The sequence below is a fragment of the Amphiura filiformis genome, chromosome 19 (assembly GCF_039555335.1).
Source record: "Amphiura filiformis chromosome 19, Afil_fr2py, whole genome shotgun sequence".
NCBI classification, from domain to species: Eukaryota; Metazoa; Echinodermata; class Ophiuroidea; order Amphilepidida; family Amphiuridae; genus Amphiura; species Amphiura filiformis.
In genome coordinates, this window is record NC_092646.1 from 15871338 (window position 1) to 15895700 (window position 24363).

The 24363-nt window shown below is 36.7% G+C and overlaps 2 protein-coding genes across 3 annotated transcripts in view; one reads left to right on the forward strand and one right to left on the reverse strand.

Annotated features, from left to right (window-relative positions):
- Window positions 1-23852, forward strand: LOC140140978 (receptor-type tyrosine-protein phosphatase F-like). 2 transcript variants are annotated; one of them, XM_072162751.1, is made up of 7 exons: window positions 1-229; window positions 3082-3414; window positions 4505-4822; window positions 7721-8035; window positions 21655-21942; window positions 22653-22890; window positions 23636-23852. In XM_072162751.1, exons 1-5 carry the CDS (start codon window positions 148-150, stop codon window positions 21720-21722), a joined length of 1116 nt encoding a protein of 371 aa, XP_072018852.1. In that variant the 5' UTR covers window positions 1-147; the 3' UTR covers window positions 21723-21942; window positions 22653-22890; window positions 23636-23852. The 2 variants fall into 2 exon arrangements, with proteins under 2 accessions (XP_072018852.1, XP_072018851.1); XM_072162750.1 differs by lacking the exons at window positions 21655-21942; window positions 22653-22890; window positions 23636-23852 and adding exons at window positions 8820-9103; window positions 9606-9837; window positions 11331-11670 and having other exon boundaries at window positions 10-229.
- Window positions 1-24363, reverse strand: part of LOC140140979 (dynein axonemal heavy chain 5-like) — a 141749-nt gene that overhangs the window by 51999 nt on the left and 65387 nt on the right.

The following is a 24363-nucleotide window of genomic DNA, read 5'->3' on the forward strand; positions in this document are numbered from 1 at the left end:
CCTCATTGGGCAATTAAGTTTAAGGTTAGATAAGAGGAACTAAAATGACAAAATTATGAATAGTATGTGATGTCATATGAGCAGACATAAGAATATACGCTTGAATCCGAGAGTAATGTAAATTTCCTTGTTAAATGTTCAACAACGATGGCTTCATTTAGTTGTATTCCAAGTTTATTTCTTCAAATTCTCCTGGTTCTGGGTATAGCTATCATTCTCAAGACACAAGGTAAGTTACTTGTTGTTGATACTTAACAAGAAAAAATGGGCTGCGATTGTTTTAATTCTTTTCAACGGTTTCTTGAGCTACATCATACTGTGATGTTCAATATTTTTGGAAGATATTAATTGAAATGGGCTCTTCCATTTAAAACCCACACTACCCCTGTGGAAGATTTTGGAAATATCTTCCACAGAGGGAGCATGAATTTCAAATGGAATTAACACATTAACAGTTCCATTTGAAACTCTCTCTCCCTCAGTGGAATATTCAGGTTGAATCTTTCTCAGAGGGTGTATGAAATTCAAATGGAGCTGCCTAATGAGCTCATTCCATTTGAAAGTCATACTCCTCCTGTAGCACACATTTCCAAAATCTTCCACATGGGTAGTGTGAATTTTAAATGGAAGAGCCCAAATGGTTTGGCAGGTTCAATTTTGCAACTTCATTGGGCAACCAGGTTTAAGGTTGGTCTTAATCCTGGAATTATGGAAATGTTTGGGCTTCATAAGATAACTGCTAAATTGTTGGTCTAATATAAAAGTATACATATTTAGAATGGCAAAGACTTGATAAATTCATCTGTGAGGTCAAATTTGGACCAAAATGCTCATTTTGGTCCAAAATCTCCCCACAGGCCCACTTCTTTTTGTTCAACATAACAAAAAAATGATTGGGCCAAATTTTATTTCTTTTATAATTTTTAAAATGTTGACCAATTTCACCAAAAATATTTGAAATTTGGGTGAAAATTAGGCCTTTTTATGATTTTTTTTTGGAAATTGAGCATTTTTATCTAGTTTTTAAAAATCAAAAAGACAAAAATTTTGACCCAATAATTTTTTGTTACGTTGAACGAAAAAGAAGTGAACCCAAATTTGGCCTCACAGATGATATTTGATATTAATATTCAGCAAGAAAACATGTTTAAGTTGGTATCATTTTCATTTGAACCAAATAAAAAAACACAAGTGTACAATATAATAGGAGCAGCCTCAACTAGAAACGTCAAGCGGTTTTCGACGCAAGGCGTCGAATGGGATGCCTCCACCATGGGGCGATTTAAATGTGTACAAATCCATTTTTAGTAATTTTACCTCAGATGACCCTTGGGTGACCCTGGATGACTCCAAAATGACATGCCAAAAATTTGGCCCTGAATGTTGACTGTACCCACCAAGTTTCATGCCCATACGACCAATTTTATTAATTTGACCTTAGATGACCCCGAAATGACCATCCAAAAATTTGGCTCTAAATGTTGACAGTAGCTACCAAGTTTCATGCCCATATGACAATTTTTAGTAATTTGAACTCAGATGACCCCTGGGTGACCTTGGATGACCCTGAAATGCCCTTCCAAAAATTTGGCTCCAAATGTTGACTGTACCCATCAAGTTTCATGCCCATACGATCAATTTTATTCATTTGACCGTAGATGACCCCTGGGTGACCTCAGATGACCCCGAAATGACCTTCCAAAAATTTGGCTCTAAATGTTGACTGTACCTACCAAGTTTCATGCCCATACGACCAATTTTATCAATTTGACCTGAGATGACCCCTGGGTGACCCCGAAATGACCTTCCAAAAATCTGGCTCTAAATGTTGACTGTATCTACCAAGTTTCATGCCCATACGACAGTTTTTAGTAATTTGACCTCAAATGACCTTTGACCTCAGTATATGACCTTGAAACTCACCCCAAAAAAAGTATCCAGAGTTTTTGACCATGACCCACCTATCCTGAAAATCTGAAGTCAATCCGCCCATCCATGCCCGAGATACAGCATCCGGACGGACGGAAGCACGGAAGCTCGGAAACTCGGAAGCGTGGACATTGCAAAAACAGTATGCCTCGCGGTGGAGGCATAAAAATATATGCAAATTAGCTTATTCTAATTAATATGCAGATAACTTTTAACTTGTTAACTGTTTAGCTCATTCTAACTAATATGCAGATATACAAATGTAGTCTAGTCACCAGGTGGCTTTGTCATGCACCTGAATGATTTATTTTTCTATCCTATTTCTTTGTAATCCTGAAAGTCCCTAGTAGACAAATGTTGTTGTTCCTAAAACAAAATAATGTCCCATGGGTGGGGGAAAGGTCATTGAACTTTACATGGGGTCAAATTTCAAACTTCATCAAATTGTGTCAAAAACATTACTAATGTATTCCTCTCACAAGGATTCAGAAAATGTATATTTTTACCTATCTAGCATGTACCGTTCTTGAGTTATTACCAAAAAGGTCAAAGGTCAACCGTTGACCTCTAAAGGGTCAAAATTTTAAACCAATGTATGTAATTTACATCTTTAGCCTTGCTTTCAGTTTTCCACTTCGCTAACTCCGGTCTAATTGGAGTTAGCAGAGCCAAATACCGCCAACAGCAACAAAGTGGTCAAAAAAGGTGTATAGGCTGAAACATGCTTTAATCAAAAGAAAGCATGGAAATGTGAACAACACAGACGAGAGAGAAACAGACCGCGTGCAATCAGTCAAAGTCTCAGCATTACCCAATAATGAGGGCTGATTGTTCCATGAAATGCGACAGGCAAGACTGCTACGCAATTACAGCATATTTTCACGGTCTACCGTGTAATCGCGAAAGCACGTAAACAACGCTCGCGAAGGCACACAGCGCGGGCGTGGTTGTAAGACACGGCAGGATGGAACAATCGGGCCCGGCCCTCATGAATATGCAAGAAATCACATAATACAATACACAGGGACTTTGACTGGTTGTACGCGGTCTGTATCTCTCTCGTCTGTGGTGAACAATGTAAAAACCTGAACATTCTTATGCATGTTAATATTATCATTGTTATTGCTGTTATATTGCTATTACCATTTACAGCCCAATGTGTAATACAAACTTTAGAAGCGACACCAGTTCCATCTTTACCATCCACACAAGTAAATGTCTCTTGGACATGCGCCACAAATAACAGTAGGTTCGCCATAAACTATCAACTGACCAATGGAGACCAATGTGGTACACAAGGATCTAAGACAACGGCACCAGGGTATTTCTATAATGATAGGGAAACATACATTGGACCTGGATTATACAGCTATTGGACACTCCTGCGTTTAAACCCTTACTCCACCTACACTGTGTTTGCTTGGTCACGAGATGGAGAAGGCCACATTATAGAACGAAGCACATCTGTCACAACTGCCGAAGCAGGTCAGTGCTGTTCTCTATATGTGACATGATCAAGGGGAATGAGTCACATGTCGACCCTGGTCGAAAATGAGTTTGCATATGTTCTAAAGAGGACATTCAGAGCTTTCAGGAACTGAAAACCCCATGTTGATACGACCTTTCGCTGCGAAGTTGCATCAATTTATCAATTGCTGAAAACAATATAAAACAAAAGAATTTTAACACTTTCTTTGCCAATATCTCAAATCGATATTAGCGACATCCGACCAGGGGTGTTGCTAGACCAATATGATTCGGGGGGTGTAGAACATGTTTTGCTGACGAAAATCAATTTTGCCTCCCCTCCCTCAACAGCCCGAAAAGGTTGACCCAATTTTTTTTTTGGTCGTTTGAAAAAGTGAAGAGCAAAAAAAATTGTGCCCTAAAATCCCTAAAACGTTGGAGCCAAAAAAAATTTTCGACGATTTTTTTACTCATGAGTAACTACTATCACATTAACAATAGCTATATTAAGTATGTAACAACAGCACAATTTTGTAACACATTAATATTTTAGATGACTCTTGCAATTTGCCGACAATCACACATAGCTTTGACTACATTTGCTGACAATCACATGGTTTTGCCGACAACAGTCAATTTTTGCCAACAAAATTGTGTATTGGGGGGTGTCACACCCCCATACCCCCTCTAGCGACAGCCCTGCATCCAACTTATTTCCCTTCATCATGTCACATATTGTGATATTATGGCAGACATTTGGAAACAATTATTGTATTTTTTGGATAAAGCAGATAAACAATGAGTGAAATAAACATCAAAGCACCTTCTCAACAGGGTTAAAAATGCCTTTTTTGATTAGGAGGAATATTTTGTAAAGTAGCTATAAAAACAGCTCTCATTTGTACCTGTTGCAATAAATATTTTTCACTCATCCATTTTGTAAAAATTAGCAGTGAATCACCATTAGCGTCCATGTATTTTGAACCCTGCTTCTCTGTGTATTTTCGTAAGTTCTTTCTTGATTGGTTTCTCAATTCTAATATTGTATTAATTGGTTAAAGTGGTGTCATTTCTGCACCATGCAACTCCTTTCCTTCATTATTTGCAGCACCAAGTGGAAGACCAGTTATTGAGTATTATAATGCATCTAAGACACAAGCAGATTTTTTATGGGATGAGATACAATGCGGTGGCAGAAATGGTGAAATCACAGGTTATGAGCACTGGCTGATTGACACAACTACTGGAAGAACCATCAGTGAAGCAGTGGTCACAACGATGATGTTTACAGATAACATTGGGATTACAAGATCAGGTTTACGTATTACTGGTCTGAGATGTGCAACCCAATATACTATTCATAGTGCAGGGAAGAATGCTGAAGGGAGAGGACCATCTGCATCATTGGATTTTCAAACACAATCTAGTAAGGCAATATACAAAACCAAATTTGGTCAATTCACAAGACGTTGCGCTTCCAGCGGTCAATGGATAGAGGTCACAATATGCAGTGCATCATGGGAAAAAGTCGACCAAAGCCTGCTCAATACAAATGCAACACAGGAATATTGTGCGCGTCATTGTGTGTTTCAATGTCAATATAATGATGTTACAAGGCGCAATAAATCAGCCATTTACAATTATAGTAGATCCCAGGGGTTCAAATTCGCAATCAATTGCGGGAACCAGTTTAGGTTCTCGCAAATGGCTTTTGCGAGAACCTTTGGTTCTCATCAGAACCAGGCTTTCGATTCCCGCAAAATATTGAGAAAAAAAAAACCCTGTAAAATCATAATACCCTATAAATAGGTGGGAATTTGTATGCAACTTACTATAACATTATTAATAACAAAACCAAGTTGATTATCTTTTTTTGTTGTTAAAAGCAGTTGTTTCAACTTTGAATCCTGAAAGTAATTTTAGTTTACCGAACGTAAAATACTGACTACACTGTACACGCCACGGCAAGCTCAGCAACTTTCTTTAAGCTTATTAAACTTCGACTATCGCTGTGACTTACCTATCATGCATTAATGAGACCTCAACATAACATTCATGTATTAAATATAGTGCAGTTTAAAAGGTTTTACACCAGTATGAGTTCTATTTTTGGAGAATTTGAGGCCATGGATGACCCAATCTCCTACTGCTAGCTACGCGATGAAGAGATGTCAAAACATGAAAATATACCATATACCGCAATACCCCTAATTTCACTTGATTTATTCATACCTAAATTTATTACAAATTTCCTTAAATGTTCGCTGAATATTGCTTAAAATAGCTTTTGTATGTACTGTTATATGATTCGCAATTTTAAACCATATCTTTTCAAATGAAATGCAAATTAAATTAAATTAAATTTATTACACATACTATTTTGTACATCGGGTAAAGGGTGAGCATCGCAGTGTAATAAAATGACGACGCGTCATTTGACGATTAATTATTCATGTTACGATTAATTATTCATGTGTACCAGACACTTTCGTAAGAAAGAGATGCCGTGATTGGTGGAAATAGGCAAGGTGAAAGTGATACAAATCAATGAAGGAGACTTTCATTACTAGCGAGGTCACGGCTATTATTATGGGGTGATCGTTAAACACTAAAATTACATGGGCCAGGAATTTCATGCTCACTGTGCTTTCTGTTCGTGATCGTACAATAAATTGACAGCTAAAATGATGAAATCTTTGCCTTTTCCCCAAACATTTCAGAATATATATTTTTTATGCACTAATGATGTTATTAAGGTGAGCACATGCGTGTAATAATTATATAATAAGCTTTAAATTGACGATGTCATTTAACGATTAATTATTCATGTCATGATTAATTATTCATATGACCCGACTCTTTGGTAAGAAAGAGTTGCCGTGATTGGTGGAAATACGTGAGATGAAGACCAATGACATAGACGCTTTTATTACTAGCGAGGTCATATCTATTATTATGGGATGGTGGGTTGTAAACACAGGCCAGGGCGAAACTTTCACGCTCTGTACGTGATCGTACAATATAAAAGTAATCGACAGCTAAAATGATGAAAACTTTGCCTTTTTTCCCCAACATTTCAGAATTATATTCATGGATTAATGAGATTATTAAATCACATTTCCGTTTCAGTAAAAAAAGGTGAAAATAACACAAAATGTGATCTTAGACTTCCAAGCTTGTGCGCGAACCAATTTTGGTTCGCCCAGTTGCAACCCGGCGAGAACCTTCACGCGAACCGGTTCGCGGGTTCGCGTCGGATTTGAAACCCTGGATCCATTTTCTCTATTGATTACACGGAATCCTTCATGGCAAATGTTAATTTTCAAAATTTATTATCACACTCGCTTGAAAATCAAATGGTGGCCAGAACGGCGATGTCGACACTGGAGGTCAAAATTGGACAGCCAAGAGCAACCGCGGTGGCGCATCGTATTGTGAATTGCGAGAATTCAAATGTTCAAATTAAAGGACTATTAAAGAAAATGTCTGAATATAATTAGCAACATCTGTATAGATTAAACTATAACGAACTAATGATGAGTAATTTTTTGATGACAGAGACAACATGTAGATACCCTCCATAAAACATTACAACAGATTGCTATACAATCATACATGTTTGTACAGCCGTCTGTATATAGTTGCACAAACTCCAAATAATGTTTCTGGAGGATCATCTCTTCCATAAAAAACATATAATATGCTCACATGTATATGTAATTCTACGGTAAAATGATAATATATGGTGCCAAGTAAATTACGTTTTCCAACCCAATACCCCAGCATGTCACCACCACCAGGAATGGAACCCAGGACCTGAAGATCCAGAGGCCCTAAACACTGTACCACACTCTCCCCTAGACACAAATATTTTATATCATTAGTTTGTGATACATGCAAATCATGCATACACTCTTTATGCCTTATAAGCAGAATTTTTCTTACAAAACATTATATACCCATAGCTTAACTAGAACTTTTGGTCATCAGGTGTTATGATTTCTGTTATTAGCAAAACTGCTTATTCAATATACACTGCATCTCACAACACTGTATATGACCATGGAAGTCAAGTTGTACTTCCATGTTGACAAACCTCAATGAAAAAGTTTTCTGTGCATTTAAGTAATCTAATGCTACCATCAGTGAAACCAAAAGATTATAACCTGTTTCTAGCAATATGGATTAATTCTCTGCAGAAATCATGCAGGCTTCACACAAAAATACTAGCGATGGTATCAGACTATCAGTGACCATGTTTATCAACTTTTGGTCATGGACATTAAATTCCATTTATTTTTTCAATTTTGTTTGAATTTTCCAGTTGCACCTAGCAGTGTTCAAAATGTGCAGGCTGAAATTTCTACTACTGGTGACAAAATGACTGTAACTTGGATGGAACCGGCCGCAGGATGTACTGTTGCAGACACATATGAGAAGACATACAAGGTGACATATGAAGGCAACACAAAGCATCAAGATGGTTGTCAACATTTCCTCACAACACATGCTAATGAAATAGATAGCATCAGCAGCCTGTCATATGAGTTCTCTGTGAGACCATACTATTCTTACAAGATAACAGTGAAACATACAGGTGGTCCACTTGCAGAAATAACGCAGGATTCACCAGAATTAGGTAATGCAAAGATATGCCAAAGAGACAAGAATCAAGACTTCCCTGACGGGAGTGCTGGATAAGTACCTGAAATTTTCCAGAAAAAGTAATGTTACTATTGTGGGGACATCCATGTTGTTTTAATTAACGAATTTGTCACAAACATCTATAATAAGCCGCTGAACTGTGTTCTTAGTTGCTAATCAAATTGTGTAGATTCATGAATAAGAATAGATAGATCTATGTCCATATAATAAGTGACACAATCTGGTCCATGGAGGCAAAAGGTGGCAAATTTGAAATTAACATAAAGGCAACAATATGGAGTAAAAAACAATAAAATTCACATCACAAAACTTCATAACTTTAGAACCAAGTATACTAGACCTGTGGTGTTTTCAGTAAATCATTGCCTAATGTTTGTATAAGGTACTAATTATAGAGGGTATTCAATACTACGTCACTCATGACAGAGTCATCCTCATTTAAATAAAATTCTGTCCTCCGTAAGGTGACACAGGGCAATTCCCATGGTAATGCAATAAAACAGGAGATATGTATGAATGGTTGTGGAATCGATCTAGAGACCTGTCCCTCTGTCATCTTAAGCTATCTTAGAACTGTCCTCCAACATGGCTGCCATTTCAATTGTTATACCGTTCTGGTTGGTTTATTGCATACACTCTATAGTAACTCAATTTTCAAAAATGCCTCCTTTGGCCTCCATGGACCAAATCGTGTCACATAAAAGCTGAACTATACATTAATAAATAATGACATCTGTGTCATCACTCCTCTGTTTCAGAACCAAGTTTACCACCTCTTAATATCAGAATAACTGGTAGCACAGATACAACACGCACCATTACATGGGATGAGATTCCTTGTTCTGACAGGAATGGAGACATTGATGGATATATGGGTATAGACTACTCTTTGGTATCAACATCATTGCTGAGGAATATGTGGCTTCAAGATCAGCTAAAATTAACTTATGTGGATTGGTACCGGGTGCCTACACTTTTGCTGTTGCAGGCATATCCGGCCGTGGTATAGGTGCCTTTGGAAATATCCCCGTAGAAATACCAAGTAAGTGAAAGGGGTTATCATGAGTATGTGAAAGGGCATGTCGAGGTTGGGCAGCACATAGGTACCCTGCACACCCAAACAAGTAAGAGGTAATCAGCCTCATCTCAATCAAATAACTAATCTCAGATTGACAAAAAATACTATAGCACATATGTATAAGTTTTGTGGGCTCTTTAGCATTTGCAAGATAGAGGTAAAATCACAGGGAGGACCAGAGTGGAGGCAACAGTCCTCTCAAATACATTTTCATACTGTGATGGACAGGATACACATCCTGTCTTAATATCACAAAACACCACATCCTGGGTAACTCCACTATGGGTTGTTACAAGTTGTGTTGTCAAGTCTGTTACGGTGAAAAATAAAGGAAAAGATCATCATTTGTCCATCAGGAATAACAATATATTGTCAAGGCAGATGTTATGCAAATATTGAATGTTGAATGGTGATGGCATAAGTACAGAAAGTCAAGAAATTCATGTGTATATTTCTTACTTCACAGATGTCCTTGCTGCAAACTCTACCACTCAAACAAGCCCTGATTGTTCAGAAATTTCCCCAGAAGAAGATTCTGTTGAACTGACCACTGTTTCTGTCAGACAGACCACAGATTCTCTGGGACAGGGTACTGGATCTCTTGGACAGAGTATAGGTATCCCTATGATTGCTGTAGTTGTGGGCCTTGCCGTGTTGCTCTTAGTATCCATCATTGCCAATGTCATGGTCATTTTCAGGTATGTCATACATGCATATGCTACAGGGGAAATTTCTTTGGTCAGCCCCGGGGGTGGGGGCACTCCCACTTTGGAGGTGACATGTATGTAGCAGGGACAGACTTAGGTTTCAGTTTTCTACTGGCCCTCCAGCCCAGTGAACTGGCAAATCTAGTGGCCCTGCAATATATTTACTGGCCCAGCTTTTCCAATTATGTTCTTCTGCACACAAAAAAACACATTTTTTCATGTTTTGGGGAAACAAATCTATATCAATTTTTCACTATTTGTCATAAAATGTGTATTATATCGCGAATATAAAAAAAATGTCAAATTATTCAGAAGGCCGGCCATATTCCTCATTTTCAAAATGCAATTCGATGTGCTCTCAGGTCCCACAAAAATATGTGGAAACATCGCTATCTGAGCCCTTAAAGTCAAGCAAACTTAACGTTTTAATTTGTTTTGTACTGAATGTACTCAATGTAGTCACTAACACAAGTTCAGTCAGTAGTCCTGCCTTTTTAACTTCACAAAGTTCAAATATGCGGTAGGCCTATTTACGGTATCGCTATAATCATCAGATAGAGCACGAAAGAGCTTGAAAGTCATACATAGGCCTACTATCGCCATAAAAAGCGGCCGTATATTTCCAACTTGCTAGCAATGCAAGAATAAGAACATAAATAGACGAAAAATCATTAAATAACGAAATAAATTACAGGTGACAGACAGAGCAGAAACTGTGTAATATGTCCATCACTGATTATATCTTGTCTTATATGTGGCAAGCTCAAAAAATCTAGTGGCCCACCGGGCCAGGTGTTCTTGGAAATTTACTGGCCCGACGCAAAATCCACTGGCGCAGGGCCACTGCTTAAATCTGTCCCTGGTATGTAGGGCTGTTAAGACCCCCCTTTTTAGCGTCGCTGTCACCCAAAGACCACATATTTGTTTACGAACACATGCTCTGTCACCCAAAAACCCCTTATTTTTTCATTTGATCTGTCATCCAAAGACCCTTATTTTTCAATTTGAGCAGCAAATTTCATTTATCACCATTTTTGTTACATATTTTGAAAAAACAGAAAAAATTTGAAGCCATTGAAACTAGAAATTCAATGTTCAAAGTTTCTGTGGCGCTGTTTCGGGCTCTCACACAAAGGTTCCATATATAAAAAAGGTCATGTTCTCACCCAATGACCCCGTATTTTGTACATTTTGCTCTCACTGAATGCCAAAAATCATGCTCTTACCCAATGACCCCATATTTTTTACATTTTGCTCTCACCGAATGCCCCTTACTGTGCCAGGCCTACACCTATATTCATTTCATATTGAGTGCGCCCCCCCCCCCTCCGGCGGTCCAGCAGATATTTTTTTGAATTGGGGATCTCTTACACCATAGGCAAAGACCTTAACCAGTGCGCTATGCTAATAGGGTAATTGTGTGCATGTAAATTGTGTAGAAAAAGTTAGTGCTCTCATAATATCACTGTTCTATTCTGTTTTAGGCTGAGGAAATCAACTGGTAATTCTGACCATGAGAGAGGAGTTCATCAGAATGGTGTAGGAAGAGACATGACATCCAGCAATGCTGCCTATCAACCTGATGGTACAGATCATGGATATGAAACATCTATCAACCAGTATCACCAGTGAGAGACCATCCTCAGAGGGATGACTACTTACTTAGTCCATGAAAACAAATGATCCTGGCAGATGTTATGAAAGAAATCCCCAACACCAATCAATTTGGAAAAGACCTTAAGGGCTGGGGTATGAACGTTTGGACAGTATTTATTTTGGGACATTAGAGCACATCAGACATATCGAATTGCATTCTGAATATGAAGAATGTCATTCTGATATCAAATAATTTTGATTTTTGAAATTGTAATTTAATACACATTTTATGGCAAATCATTAAAATTGATATTTTTGATATTTAACAGTACTCGAAGTAAACTTTATAAATCTGATGATTTATACATAAAGTGTATGTAGGTGGGATGAGAAAGCCGACGATCAATTTAAAATTTTGACCTTTTCAGTATTGAAGATATGGATTTTTTTCCCAAAACACCAAAAAAAAATTAGGTCTTTTTGGGAAAAAAATCCATATCTTCAATATGAAAGGTCAAAATTTTCAATTGACCGTCGGCTTTTCCTCCCTGCTACATGCACTTTAAGAATATATCATTAGATTTATATAATTTACTTCGAGGACTGTTATATATCAAAATTTGAAAAATATCAAATTTTTATAATTTGTCATAAAATTTGTATTATATTGTGATTTAAAAAAATGAAAATTATTTGATATCAGAAAGACATGCTTCAGATTCAGAATGCAATTCGATAGGTCTGAGGTGCTCTCATGTCCCACAAAAAATACTGTCGAAACGCAATAATAAACGCCATTTTGGATCCCTTAAAATCATTAAAAAAAAGCTATCAAAACTGCAATGTTCAGCCTCAGATAATCACAACATTACAACATTAAATGTGTAAAAATAGGCACACAAATGTATCTGGTTGTACTAGAAATAGTGTGAATTTAGATTACATTATTTGACCTAATTTGTGCCCCTCCCATAATAAGTACCCAGGCTACAGAATGTTTTCAGGTGAACTGTCTAAACAGTACATATAAGGCCAAACAAAAAAAAGGTTTGTCTCAAAGCTTGCGCGCGCGTTTGTAAAATCGCACAATTTGACAAAAAAGAAATGTGGAAATGTTTTTTATTTAAATTTTTTTTTTTTTAATAGTTTTTCCAGAAAAATCGACGAAAAATTAGACTTTTTTATCAAAATACCATGAAAAAGTCGGAAAAAAAAAAAAAAAAAAAAATTGCATTTCGTATTTGTTTTTAAATTTCTCGTGAGCTTTGAGACAAACCTTTTTTTTTTGGCCTAAGTACCGTATTCATTCCCATGCCCCAATAAGTGCCCACCCAGGGTATTTTCAATTTGCTAAAGAGTATCATTAATGCTAAAGTGACAGATAGACGTTGATACAGTGAAATAGCTGGAGGACTGCACATCCTGTGTAAACTTGCAATGCATTTTCAACATCAGAAAAGCTGCTACAACGTGTCAGGACCCTTTTATAACGTACCTAAATTCTTCTCTAATAAATGCCCCTCATGAAAGATTAGGTAAACCAGGTAACAAATAAGCGCCCACCCAAAATGACTTTCTTAAATGCCCATGGCGCTTATTGGAATGAATACGGTATCCACTTGTCAATGCATGTGGACAACTAAATTCGACCAAATGTCTAAATAAAATTGCCATAAACCTTATTATTATGATTTTGATTTCAGTGCTGTCATATTTACTGTTCATGCGTAAATTCCAATTGTGACTTCATTTCATTTGAATTAAACCCCCTCCCAATGCCCTATAAATGTAAATATAAGTATGTAGAATAAGATAAATCAAACTGTACATACTTCCTTTGGTGGTGGTGGTTTACAACTTACATGTAGAATTTTCTTTATAACATCACTAAAAAACATATCTTATACTGGAATTATGAGAAAACTATGAGTTTTCTTCAGATGCCTAAATCTTAATTTTGATGCGGTAAAGTGGGGGTGGGGTATGTGGGGGTGTTGGGGTAAGGCTGTCAATCGGGTCGCCAACCTTTATGTTTAATTTCAATCTATATGGAATCATCTTAAATATGCAAGAATATAAAATGAAAAGATTAAGCGTTTATCCCACAAATGACTTGTCACATATAGGGAACACTAGCATTTTACCCATCATTTCATAAAGTTAAAGATTATATAGATTATCTAATAAACAGAACATTAGACTTTGCAGGTATCACATTGTACATAATATTATACAGTGAATGCTTTTTAATTTTAAACTGATTTTATTAATACTTTTTTTTGTAAATTCTCCAATTACGTTAATCCTATATATTAAATTTGTTTCTATTTTTATATTATGAATTTCTGTCATTACAAATACGCATTTCAACAAGTTAAAGATGGTATATACAATGAGCAGAACATGAGATTTGCTTTTATTTGTGCACATAGCACTTGCTTGATATCAAAATATAAAAAAAATATAGATAAGGTGGTATATCTATCTAATTCATACCCCCTCTAATAAACTACCCCCTCTCCTCTAATAATGATCCATCTTTATTCAAAGAAAAAGTAACCAAAATGCAGAAATTTCCAAGCCATAGCTTGTAAGCATCATTTTCTTAAAACTGGCCTATATCATGATCACAAAATTGCATGGACAAATCCTATTCTAATTTTCATCCAATTCATCGGCATGCACATTTACTTTAAAAACTCACATTTTTTCATACAAATGCACTTATCTAATTTTTTAGTAAGTTTTCCAATAATATGTGCTCTATGTATAGGTGCTGCCAAGTTGTTTTTCAAACTGGAAGTCATATTTCCGTAAGTTGTATTTCATTTCGCAAGTTTTTCATTGAAAATTCACTTCTACTAAATGTCCCACTTTTGAAAATGTTACACCCGGGGCTTTTTGTAAATTCTCCAATAATGTTAACACTATTTGTTTTTTGTTTTTATCTTATGCACTTCTGTCATTACAGATGTCCTCTGTCTTTTGATTATGGAAATAAAGGTGAATGAATGTGAAACCCATGAGAATGTCTGGTGTTTTGTTATCATTATGCACTTACAACCTGCTAGTATTCAATTGATAACTTGAGATGTTGCATGAATACACCCACGTGCCTCAAGAATACACCTAAATGACTGAAGAATACACCCAAATGACCGAAGAATACACCCAAATGTTTGAAGAATACACCCTTATGCCTGAAGAATAGACCCAAAATGTTTGAAGAATACACCCAAATGTTTGAAGAATACACCCTAATGCCTGAAGAATAGACCCAAAATGTTTGAAGAATACACCCAAATGTCTGGAAAATATACCTATATATCCGAAGAATATACAAGACATACATTTTCCATAAAGTTTGCACATAGTGAATAGTACACTACACAGTAACCTGTTTCTTTTATTGGGACAATCAAAATGTATATTTTTTCTGAGGCTCCGAATCATCAGATTGTGATGTTCAACATTGTTTGGGAGACAATGAACCTTTCAAAGCATTTCATTTATTATTTCGATAAGTAGGATTTGAGTTACTTTGTATACACATTTTCACAACACCAAAATTAGGCATGTACATTGTATCAGTACACTTTTACCACAATTGTTCAGAATGCAGTGACCCAAGACAGGTAATGTTGTGTTTACACATCAGGATTTTTTATATGACGTCCTTTTAAGGGATCGGATAGCAACGTTTGCACAGTATTTTTTGTGTGACATGAGAGCACATCAGACATATCGATTTACATTCCGAATACAAGGAATGTCCTGATGATATAAAATAATTTTGATTTTTTTTGAAATGCGGAATTAAAAAGTTATTAAAAATATATATTAATATTTTTTTTTAAATTTTTTATAATAACAGTCCTTGAAGTAAATTTTATAAATCTAATGATTTATAAATGACATACTTAAAGTGTATGTAGCAGGGAGGAAAAGTTGCCCATCATTGAAAATTTGGACATTTCATATTAAAGATATACATTTGTGACATGATCTGGTCCATGGTAAATTAGAAACTGAGATAAAGGTAAAAAATATGGAGTGAAAAAACAATAAATACATAAGAAAATAGACATAAGAACCAAGTATGCTAGACCTTTGGTGTTTTCAGTAAATGATAGCCAATTGCATGTGTAATGTAATAATTAGAGTAACACTATTGCCTCCTTTGGCCCCCAGCCCCACATGGCCCAGATCGTGTCACATTTTCCCCCCAAAAGACCTAAATTTAGATGAAATATTTTGCATTATATCAATTTTTAATAATTTGCCATAAAATTTGTTATAATATTTGAACTATATAAATCTAGTCAACTGGACTTACTATTTTTGAGTGGGAAATTTATTATTGTTTACTACCTGGATGAATGATAATTTTAACAAACCATAAAATTTGTATTTTTATCACAAATTTCCAAAAATCAAAATTATTTGATATCAGGAGAGCATTCTTCATCATATTCAGAATGTAATATATAACTCTCTATTTCCAGTACCAAGTAGAAAGCCAGTTATTGATATGTATATATGATGTGCTCTCATGTTCCACAAAAAATACTGTGCAAACGTTGCTATCCGATCCCTTCAGGTTATGAGGAACCAAACTGACGAAATTATGCATAGTACGCACAGTTGCACAGAAATGTCATATTCTGAACAGACATAGGAATATATGCTTGTATCAGATCGTAATTTTGATTTTCTTGTTAACAATGGTGGCTTCATTTAATTGGATTCGAAGTTCATTTCTTCGAATCCTCCTAGTTTTGGGTATAGCTATCATTCTCAAGACACAAGGTAAGCTATATAAGTTTAATACTTGGTGTTGATATTTAATAAGAAAAAATGGGCTATATTTGTTTTAATTCCTTTCAATAGTTTTGTGAGCTACTTTTGGTACTTTTTAATTCAAAAAGAACACAAGTGTACAATATAATAAAACCAGCCTATTTAATAAAAAATATGCTAATTAGCTTATTCTAATTTATATGCAGATAACTTGAAGCAAATGTATACAGATAAATGAAAAAGTTGGTATTGCTCAAAGTCGGGTTGGCCGGTCGGTCGGTTTATTATTTTTTTATTGCTATGCTTTTTAAAAATATTTTGCCATAAATAAAATTACAAAATGCAAGTTCACTACAAAATACAATGGTAAACAATGATTTATCATTGCGTCAATAGTGTATAATAATATTTGGTTTTGTTCAAAAGAAATGATTTATGATGTTTGTCAGGTACCTTCTTTTATCAAAGATCTGAGTTAGCAGTACAAATTCCAAACAGGCAAAACATTTTGTGAATTTATACCAAATAGGCTATTATGAAAAGTCAAAAATTAAAAATTAAATTAAAAAAATTGGGACCCTATTTGACAGATTTTTGGGTAGGCCAAAAAAGAGCAATACAAACATTTTTATGCCTTATAATTATTACTACTACAAAAATAAAAAGTGTTTAGAAAACCTGAAAAAGCAGGTTCAATTGGCTATTATTGATTTGATCCACAAATTTATAGTTTTGTGTCTTTACTTTCAATTTTATTGCTTAACAGCATGTACAATGTTATTTCTGTATAACGTTATTATTACTTGTATAACTTTTGCTTTCATGCATATGATTGAATTTAAATATATGTAAACTCTTGTTATATATTACATTGTATGTTGTTAATTGTTACTCATGCCCCATAACTTGCAGATCAGTACCAGATACTGAAGTTAAAAATATATAAATTGAATAAATGAATAGATAATATGGGCTGTAATTAAAAGGAAGTGTGGAAATGTGAATATAAAAACTTAACTTGAACATTTTTATGCATGTTAATATTATCATTGTTATTGCTGTTATTGTAATTATCATTTACAGCCCAATGTGTGATACAAACTTTAGAAGTGACTCTGGTTCCATCTTCACCATCCACACATCTAAATGTCTCTTGGACATGTGACTCAAATAGCAGTATGTTCACCATAAACTATCAACTGACCAACAGAGACCAATGTGGCACAGGTGGATCGAAGACATTAGGAGCGTATTACTATGATGATACGGAGAGAAACATTGGATCTGGATTATACAGCTATTGGACAATCCTGGGTAGTTTACAACCTCACTCTACCTACACTGTGTTTGCTGCATCACATGATGGAGGAGGCCACATTATAGAACAGAACACATCTGTCACAACTGGCAAAGCAGGTTAGTGATGTTCTCAATATTATGATATTATGGCAGACATTTGGAAATAATCATTGGCGCCGGAACCGGGGAGGGGGCCTGGGGGGGGAGGGTTTTTAGTGATGTTCTCTATATTGTGATATTATGGCAGACATTTGGAAATAATTATTGTATTTTTGGATAAGAAAGATAAAGAATTAGTGAAATAATATTTATCAAAGCACCTTCTCGGCAGGGTTAACAATAGCTTTTTGATTAGGTGGAATATTTTGAACAGTAGCTATATAGTCTATATCTATCTCTAGTCACTGGCACTAGCTTTGAAGTTCAGCGTATGCTAGTGCAGAACACGCTGAACTTCAAAGCTAGTGCTGGTGACTCGAGGTATATACACTATATATTAGGGCCGTAGCAAGGTTGAAAAATGTGGGGCGGGCGGCGGCCATCATAAATGTGGAGCGGCCAAAATACAAATATGCCCAAATTGAAATAAAGATATAAAGAAAAACATAACAAATTTCTCAAAAAGTGGGGCGGCCATGGCATCCCCAGCCGCCCCGCTTGCTACGGCCCTGCTATATATAACCCTCATTTGTACCTTTTGCCATTGACAAATATTCCTCACTTGGCCATTTTGTAAAAATTAGCAGTAAATCGCCATTAACGTCCATGTATCTTGAGCCCTGCTTCTCTGTGTAATTTAAAAAAATTCTTTCTTGATTCGTTTCTCAATCATTTCTCTACCATGTAACCCCTATCTCTCTATTTCCAGTACCAAGTGGAAGGCCAGTTATTGAGTATGTGAATGCAACTCATACACAAGCAGGTCTTTTATGGGATGAGATACCATGCGGTGACAGAAATGGTGAAATCACAGGTTACGAGCACTGGCTGATGGATACAACCACTGGATGAACTATCAGTGAAGCAGTGATCACAATAATGATGTTAACAGATGACGTTGGAAGTACAAGATCAGGTTTACGAAAATTACTTGTTACTGGTCTGAGATGTGGAACCCAATACACCATTCATAGTGCAGGGAAGAATGCTGAAGGAACAGGGCCATCTGCATCATTGGATTTTCAAACACGATCTAGTAAGGCTTTGTGAAATATACCATATTAAATTCAAATGTTCAAATAAAAGATCTCAAGAAAATCCTTGAATTTCATTGGCAACATCTGTAGATTAAACTAATGATTCTTTCTACATGAGTGATTTTTTGATGACAGACGACAGTTAGACACCCTCCACAAAACATTACAACATATTGCTATACAATAATTACATGTTTGTACAGCCACCTGTATCAGTAATATAGTTGCTCCAAATAGTGTTTCTGTGGAGGTCACAGAATTAGAGATCGAGAACCAGGACTTCCTATACCGCCACATACAATCGTGTCGTCAGCTATGTGGAGAAAATTGCGGGTATTCAGGTCCTTGCTGACTGTGCACAGAGACGAACAAACACAATTCTGCGTCTCATTTGAAACATCTTGGTACTCGCGTGCAGGTCGCAGTAAGTGCGTCTCTCAAATGCCCGATTGCATGATGCCTCGAGCACATTCCAAGGGAAACAGAATACCCCCCAATTTTTGCTCCATGTCTGTATCAAGATGGCGGTCAAGTCCGCATTCTCTTTCTCTAATTCTGTGGTGGAGGGTCATCTCTTCCGTACAAAACCCTCATTTAGAGGCATACATGATATGCTTATAGATGGAATTCTACAGTATATATGTTGCCAATTAAATTCCAACTGTTTCCAAGCCAATACTCAAGCAAGTTGCCACCACCAGGAATGGAACCCAGGACCTGAAGATCCAGGGGCAAGTTCAAAGGCAACATGTTCATCAGGTGTTACAATTTCTGTTACAACTGCTAGTTCACTATACACTGCATCTCACAACACTCTCGCATATGGTGGACCTCTATGAGAAAGTTTTTCTGTGCATGTGTACACCAAAGTAATCTGATGCTTGCATCAGTACAACCAGAAGATTACAAACTGTTTCTAGTAAACAAACAGTTTCTATGTATGGTTGGTCAGCACCAGAGCTGGAGCGTAACATTTTTGAGGTACTAGCCAGTCTGGTTTGTAACTCTAAAAAGTTACAAGCCCAGCAGGAATTTTACAAGCCCAACTTTTTTCAGGAAATCATTTCCACATTCCGAACAGCGCTCTCCAGACCAAAACTCAAAATCCAATCGTCATTCAAAAATATTCATTATCAACTAGCATTATGTTATTGAACAGTCTAGAAACCAAACAGGCTTCACACAAAATATATTAGCAATGATATCAGTAACCATGTTGGACATGGTCATGGATGTTGAATTAGAGAATAACGATAGGAATTTTATTTTGCCTATCCTCTACCGTGTGATAGGCGACAGGCAGGTCCAATATTTTGAGTAGTGGATGCCGGGCGCAGCCGGTATCCACTACGATAAAAATATTGGACCTGCCTGTCGCCTATCATAGGTAGAGGATAGGCAAAATAAAAATTCTATCGCTTATTCTCATTCTTAGTCAGTTAAATATTATTTTAATAACTGTAAACAAATTTTTTAAAGCAAAAACTAAGTTACCGTCATGAAAACTCCCCTCAATATAAAATGAACGAAACTAGTTTACAACTTCACGTATTCTGTTGCGCGTACTGCTAGCGCGTCGCGTATTCCGCACTAGTCTACGCATTACAGCGCAATACATACGCGCACCTCTACAAGCGTGTAAGGCATTATCAAGACGCATGATGACGTGGGGTCGCTTCACGGGCTGATAAACGGCACCCGAAATCTTGCGATTGTCCAATCAAAAATGTGTCTACGAACTAGACCACTCCCACTGACTAAGAATTCAGTTTATCCGATTTATTTTTTCAATTTTGTTTTGACTTTTCCAGTTGCACCTAGCAGTGTTCAAAATTTGCAGGCTCAAATTTCTACTTCTGGTGAGAAAATGACTGTAACTTGGATGAAGCCGGCCAGGGGATGTACTATTGCAGACACATATGAAGTGACATATGAAGGCACACCTAAGTTTCAATACGGTTGTCAAGATTTCCTCACGACACACACTTATAAAACGGATAGCATCAGCAGCCTGTCATATGAGTTTTCTGTCAGACCATACTATTCTTATAAGATAACAGTAAAACACACAGATGGTCCACTTGTGGAAATAACACAGGATTCACCTGAATTAGGTAATACAATCATATGCCATTATATGAGACAAGAATCATGAGAGAATATGAGACAAAGACACTTCCCTGATCAAGAGGAATGAGTCTAAAGGCCTATTCCATTTAAAATCCACACTATCCCTGTAGAAGATTTAGCTGAAGTGTTCCACTGAGGGAGTGTGAGTTTCGAATAGAATAGAATAGACAATTGGGTAACTTCCATTTGAAATACTCACTCCAGTTATGAAAGATATAAGTAAAACCATAATACAGGGGGAGTATGGGTTTCAAATTGAATAACTCTGACCAATTACATTTGAGAAACATACTCCACCTGCAGAAGGTATTTCCAAAATCTTCCACAGGGGTAGTGTGGATTTCAACTGGAATAGCCCAATGTCACTATACTATTCAGCAAATTACTTCAACTGTGTCCATCTGCTCTGTTTGATTACCGCATAAAAAGAACTAGGTCACACGATGCTACGCAGCTTGGCCAGCGAATGAGGTTAATTGGGCCAATGTGATGATGACGTGATTCAATTAGCCAATCAGAACCCCAATTCCGTATACGCCATAAACTGCACCAAATTGGCAGACCGCTGAAGTACTGTGCTGAAAACTATAATATTGATTTTTAAGTTATCAATTCGAGTTAAAAATTAAAGAACCATTCATAACTTTGTAACCAAAAGTAAAAATTGTAATGGGATGTGGTCATACTTTCACATTTTAAGGTGTGAATAAGGAACAATCAAAATTAGACAAATGCTGAACTATTAATAAATAAATATAACCTCTATGTCATCACTCCTCTGTTTCAGAACCAAGTTCACCACCTCTTAATATCAGAATAACCGGCAGCACAGATACAACACGCACCATTACATGAGATGAGATTCCTTGCTCAGGCAGGAATGGATACATAGATGGATATAAGTATAGACTTCTGTTTGGTACCAACATCACTGCTGAGAAATATGTGGATACAAGATCAGCTACAATTAACATATGTGGATTGGTACCGGGCGCCTACACTTTTGCTGTTGCAGGTATATCCGGACCTGCATCTGGTATAGGTACCTTTGGAAGTATACCCTTAGAAATACCAAGTGAGTAAAAGGGATTATCATGAGTATGTGAGAGGGCATATAGTCTAATCCTAACCCACCTTATGCAATCTCTGTGCCTCCCCTGAGATGTGCATGGTTAGTCCGCACCGGTGACAACTCTCTAGTCCGAAGGCTCCCTAGTCCAAAGGCTCTTTAGTCCGAAGGTTCACTAGTCCTAGGTTGAATACCCTATAATTTAATACTGTGATGGACAGGTGTCACTCACACCATGTACTTAATGCCACAAAACACCACATCCTGGGTAACCATGGACTGCCTTTTGAGGAGAGCGGGAGCAATCACTCTCTACTGCTCTCCTTAAATCTGACATAGGAGAGTGATATTTAACTCTCCTTAGTTAACCACATTCTCTTCTTACATTCTGTTGTAAATGCTATAAACAACTCTCCTTGAAGGCTCCAGAAGAGTTATTTAATGCTCTCCTGCAAATTCCAAAAGACAGTCCCTGGGGTAACTCCACTATAGGTGGTTACAGGATGTATTTGGTGATTCCAGTTGAAAGCCATACACTCCCTATTGAAGACATCACCTTAATCTTCTACACAGGGGGTGTAGATTTCAAAGGAGTCACCCATTCAGGTAAACCCATTTGAAATTCACACTCCCTGTGTAGAAGATTAAGCTGTTTGCTTATTTACAAGAAATTATAGAAAGTCAACAAATTCATGTGCATATTTCTTACTTCACAGATTTACCTGCTACAGACTCTACCACTCAAACAAGTCCTGGTTGTTCAGGACAGAACACTGATTCTGTTGGGCAGACGACTGTTTCTTTTGGGCAAACCACTGTTTCTGTCAGACAGACCACAGATTCTCTGGGACAGGGTACGGGATCTCTTGGACATAGTATAGGTATCCCTATGATTGCTGTAGTTGTGAGCCTTACAGTGTTGTTCTTAGTAGCCATTATTGTGTTTATCTATAGGTATGTAGATGATTTTTGTATATTTTTTAGCTGATATCCCTGACAAAACTTTACCCAGTCCAAGTGACCTGGTGAAGGAGGCTGCCATAGATATCGGGTTGGGCATTTTTACAATTAGGTGTATGACTGAAACTGACTATAACAAAAGTCATTATCATAATCATACTTGTATGCTACAGGGGAGTGGTTTTGATTTGAACTATTTTTTTTTGCCCAGCAGAGACTTTTTGCACTAACAACCTCTGAGACCACAGGCAAAGACCTTAACCAGTGTGCCACACTGTTCCTTTGAAATAATCATGCACTATGAAAAAATTGGCCTCCAATAACTTTGATCATGACACATTTGAGCAAGAATCAAACAGCTGACCAGCTAGAGACCAATTACAAACTGATTAATTATGCAATGGGCAAATATGGTATAGTTTGATCAGCTCGTAATCAGCAGGAATTGCTAGGCTTTTACCACTACGCGTAATGCCGAAAAGTAGACCCATGTTAAGAGTGATATAGTTGACCTGCCTGATCTGCATTGTGCATGTTAAAGAGAGTAGATAAAGTATAGGACTTGAAGTAATAATTTGTGATGCTTCTGGCGAGATCTCACGAGACAATTCTTGAAATAAAATGTATTGATGTTAATCCGCGATGTTATAAGGCCCGCCGATTATGAGCTGATCAAACATTTGTGTAAATTGTGAAGGAAACAGTGCTCTCATAATATCACTTTTCTATTCTGTTATAGGCTGAGGAAATCAAAAGCAACTGTTAATTCGGACCATGAGGTGCTCATCAAAATGGCTAATAGTGTATGAGGCTGACCCCCTCAGATGGGGTGTTTGGTAGGGGGGGAGCAAAGCTGCACTGCTACCAGAGATAGTTTACATCATGGGCTACACAAAAATGCATGATAGCAATTAAACCGGAGTAGCTTTTGGCAGGAAAAGGTCATCAAACTTTACACAGGGTCAAATTTCACAGTTGCTCAAATTGTGTTAATTTCAATGTATTCCTCTAGTCACAAGGATTCAGAAAATGTATAGGACGTATTGTTCTTGAGGTATAACCAAGAAGGTCACGTTTTTGGATCTGTGGGGGTCAAAAACATCAGTGTTCCGATTTTGCCAAAAGAGGTGTCAAATTGTTTGTTTTGATAAAACAATTCAAATAATGGATAGGATTGCACTATCTAGGATGTTTTGTTACCTAGGTAACAAAGCAAAATAGGTCAAGGTCAATAGGCCTCAATGGTATCAACGACCTATTTTGACCTTGACCTATTTTGCTGTGTTATCTAGGTAATAAAACATCCAAGATGGTGCAATCCTATCCTTATTTGAATTGATTTATCAAAACGAACATTTTGACACCTCTTTTGGCAAAATTGGAGCACTTTGATGTTTTTGACCCCATAGAGCCAAAAATGCAACCTTTGACCTTTTTGTTATAATTCAAGAATGTTACGTCCTAGAT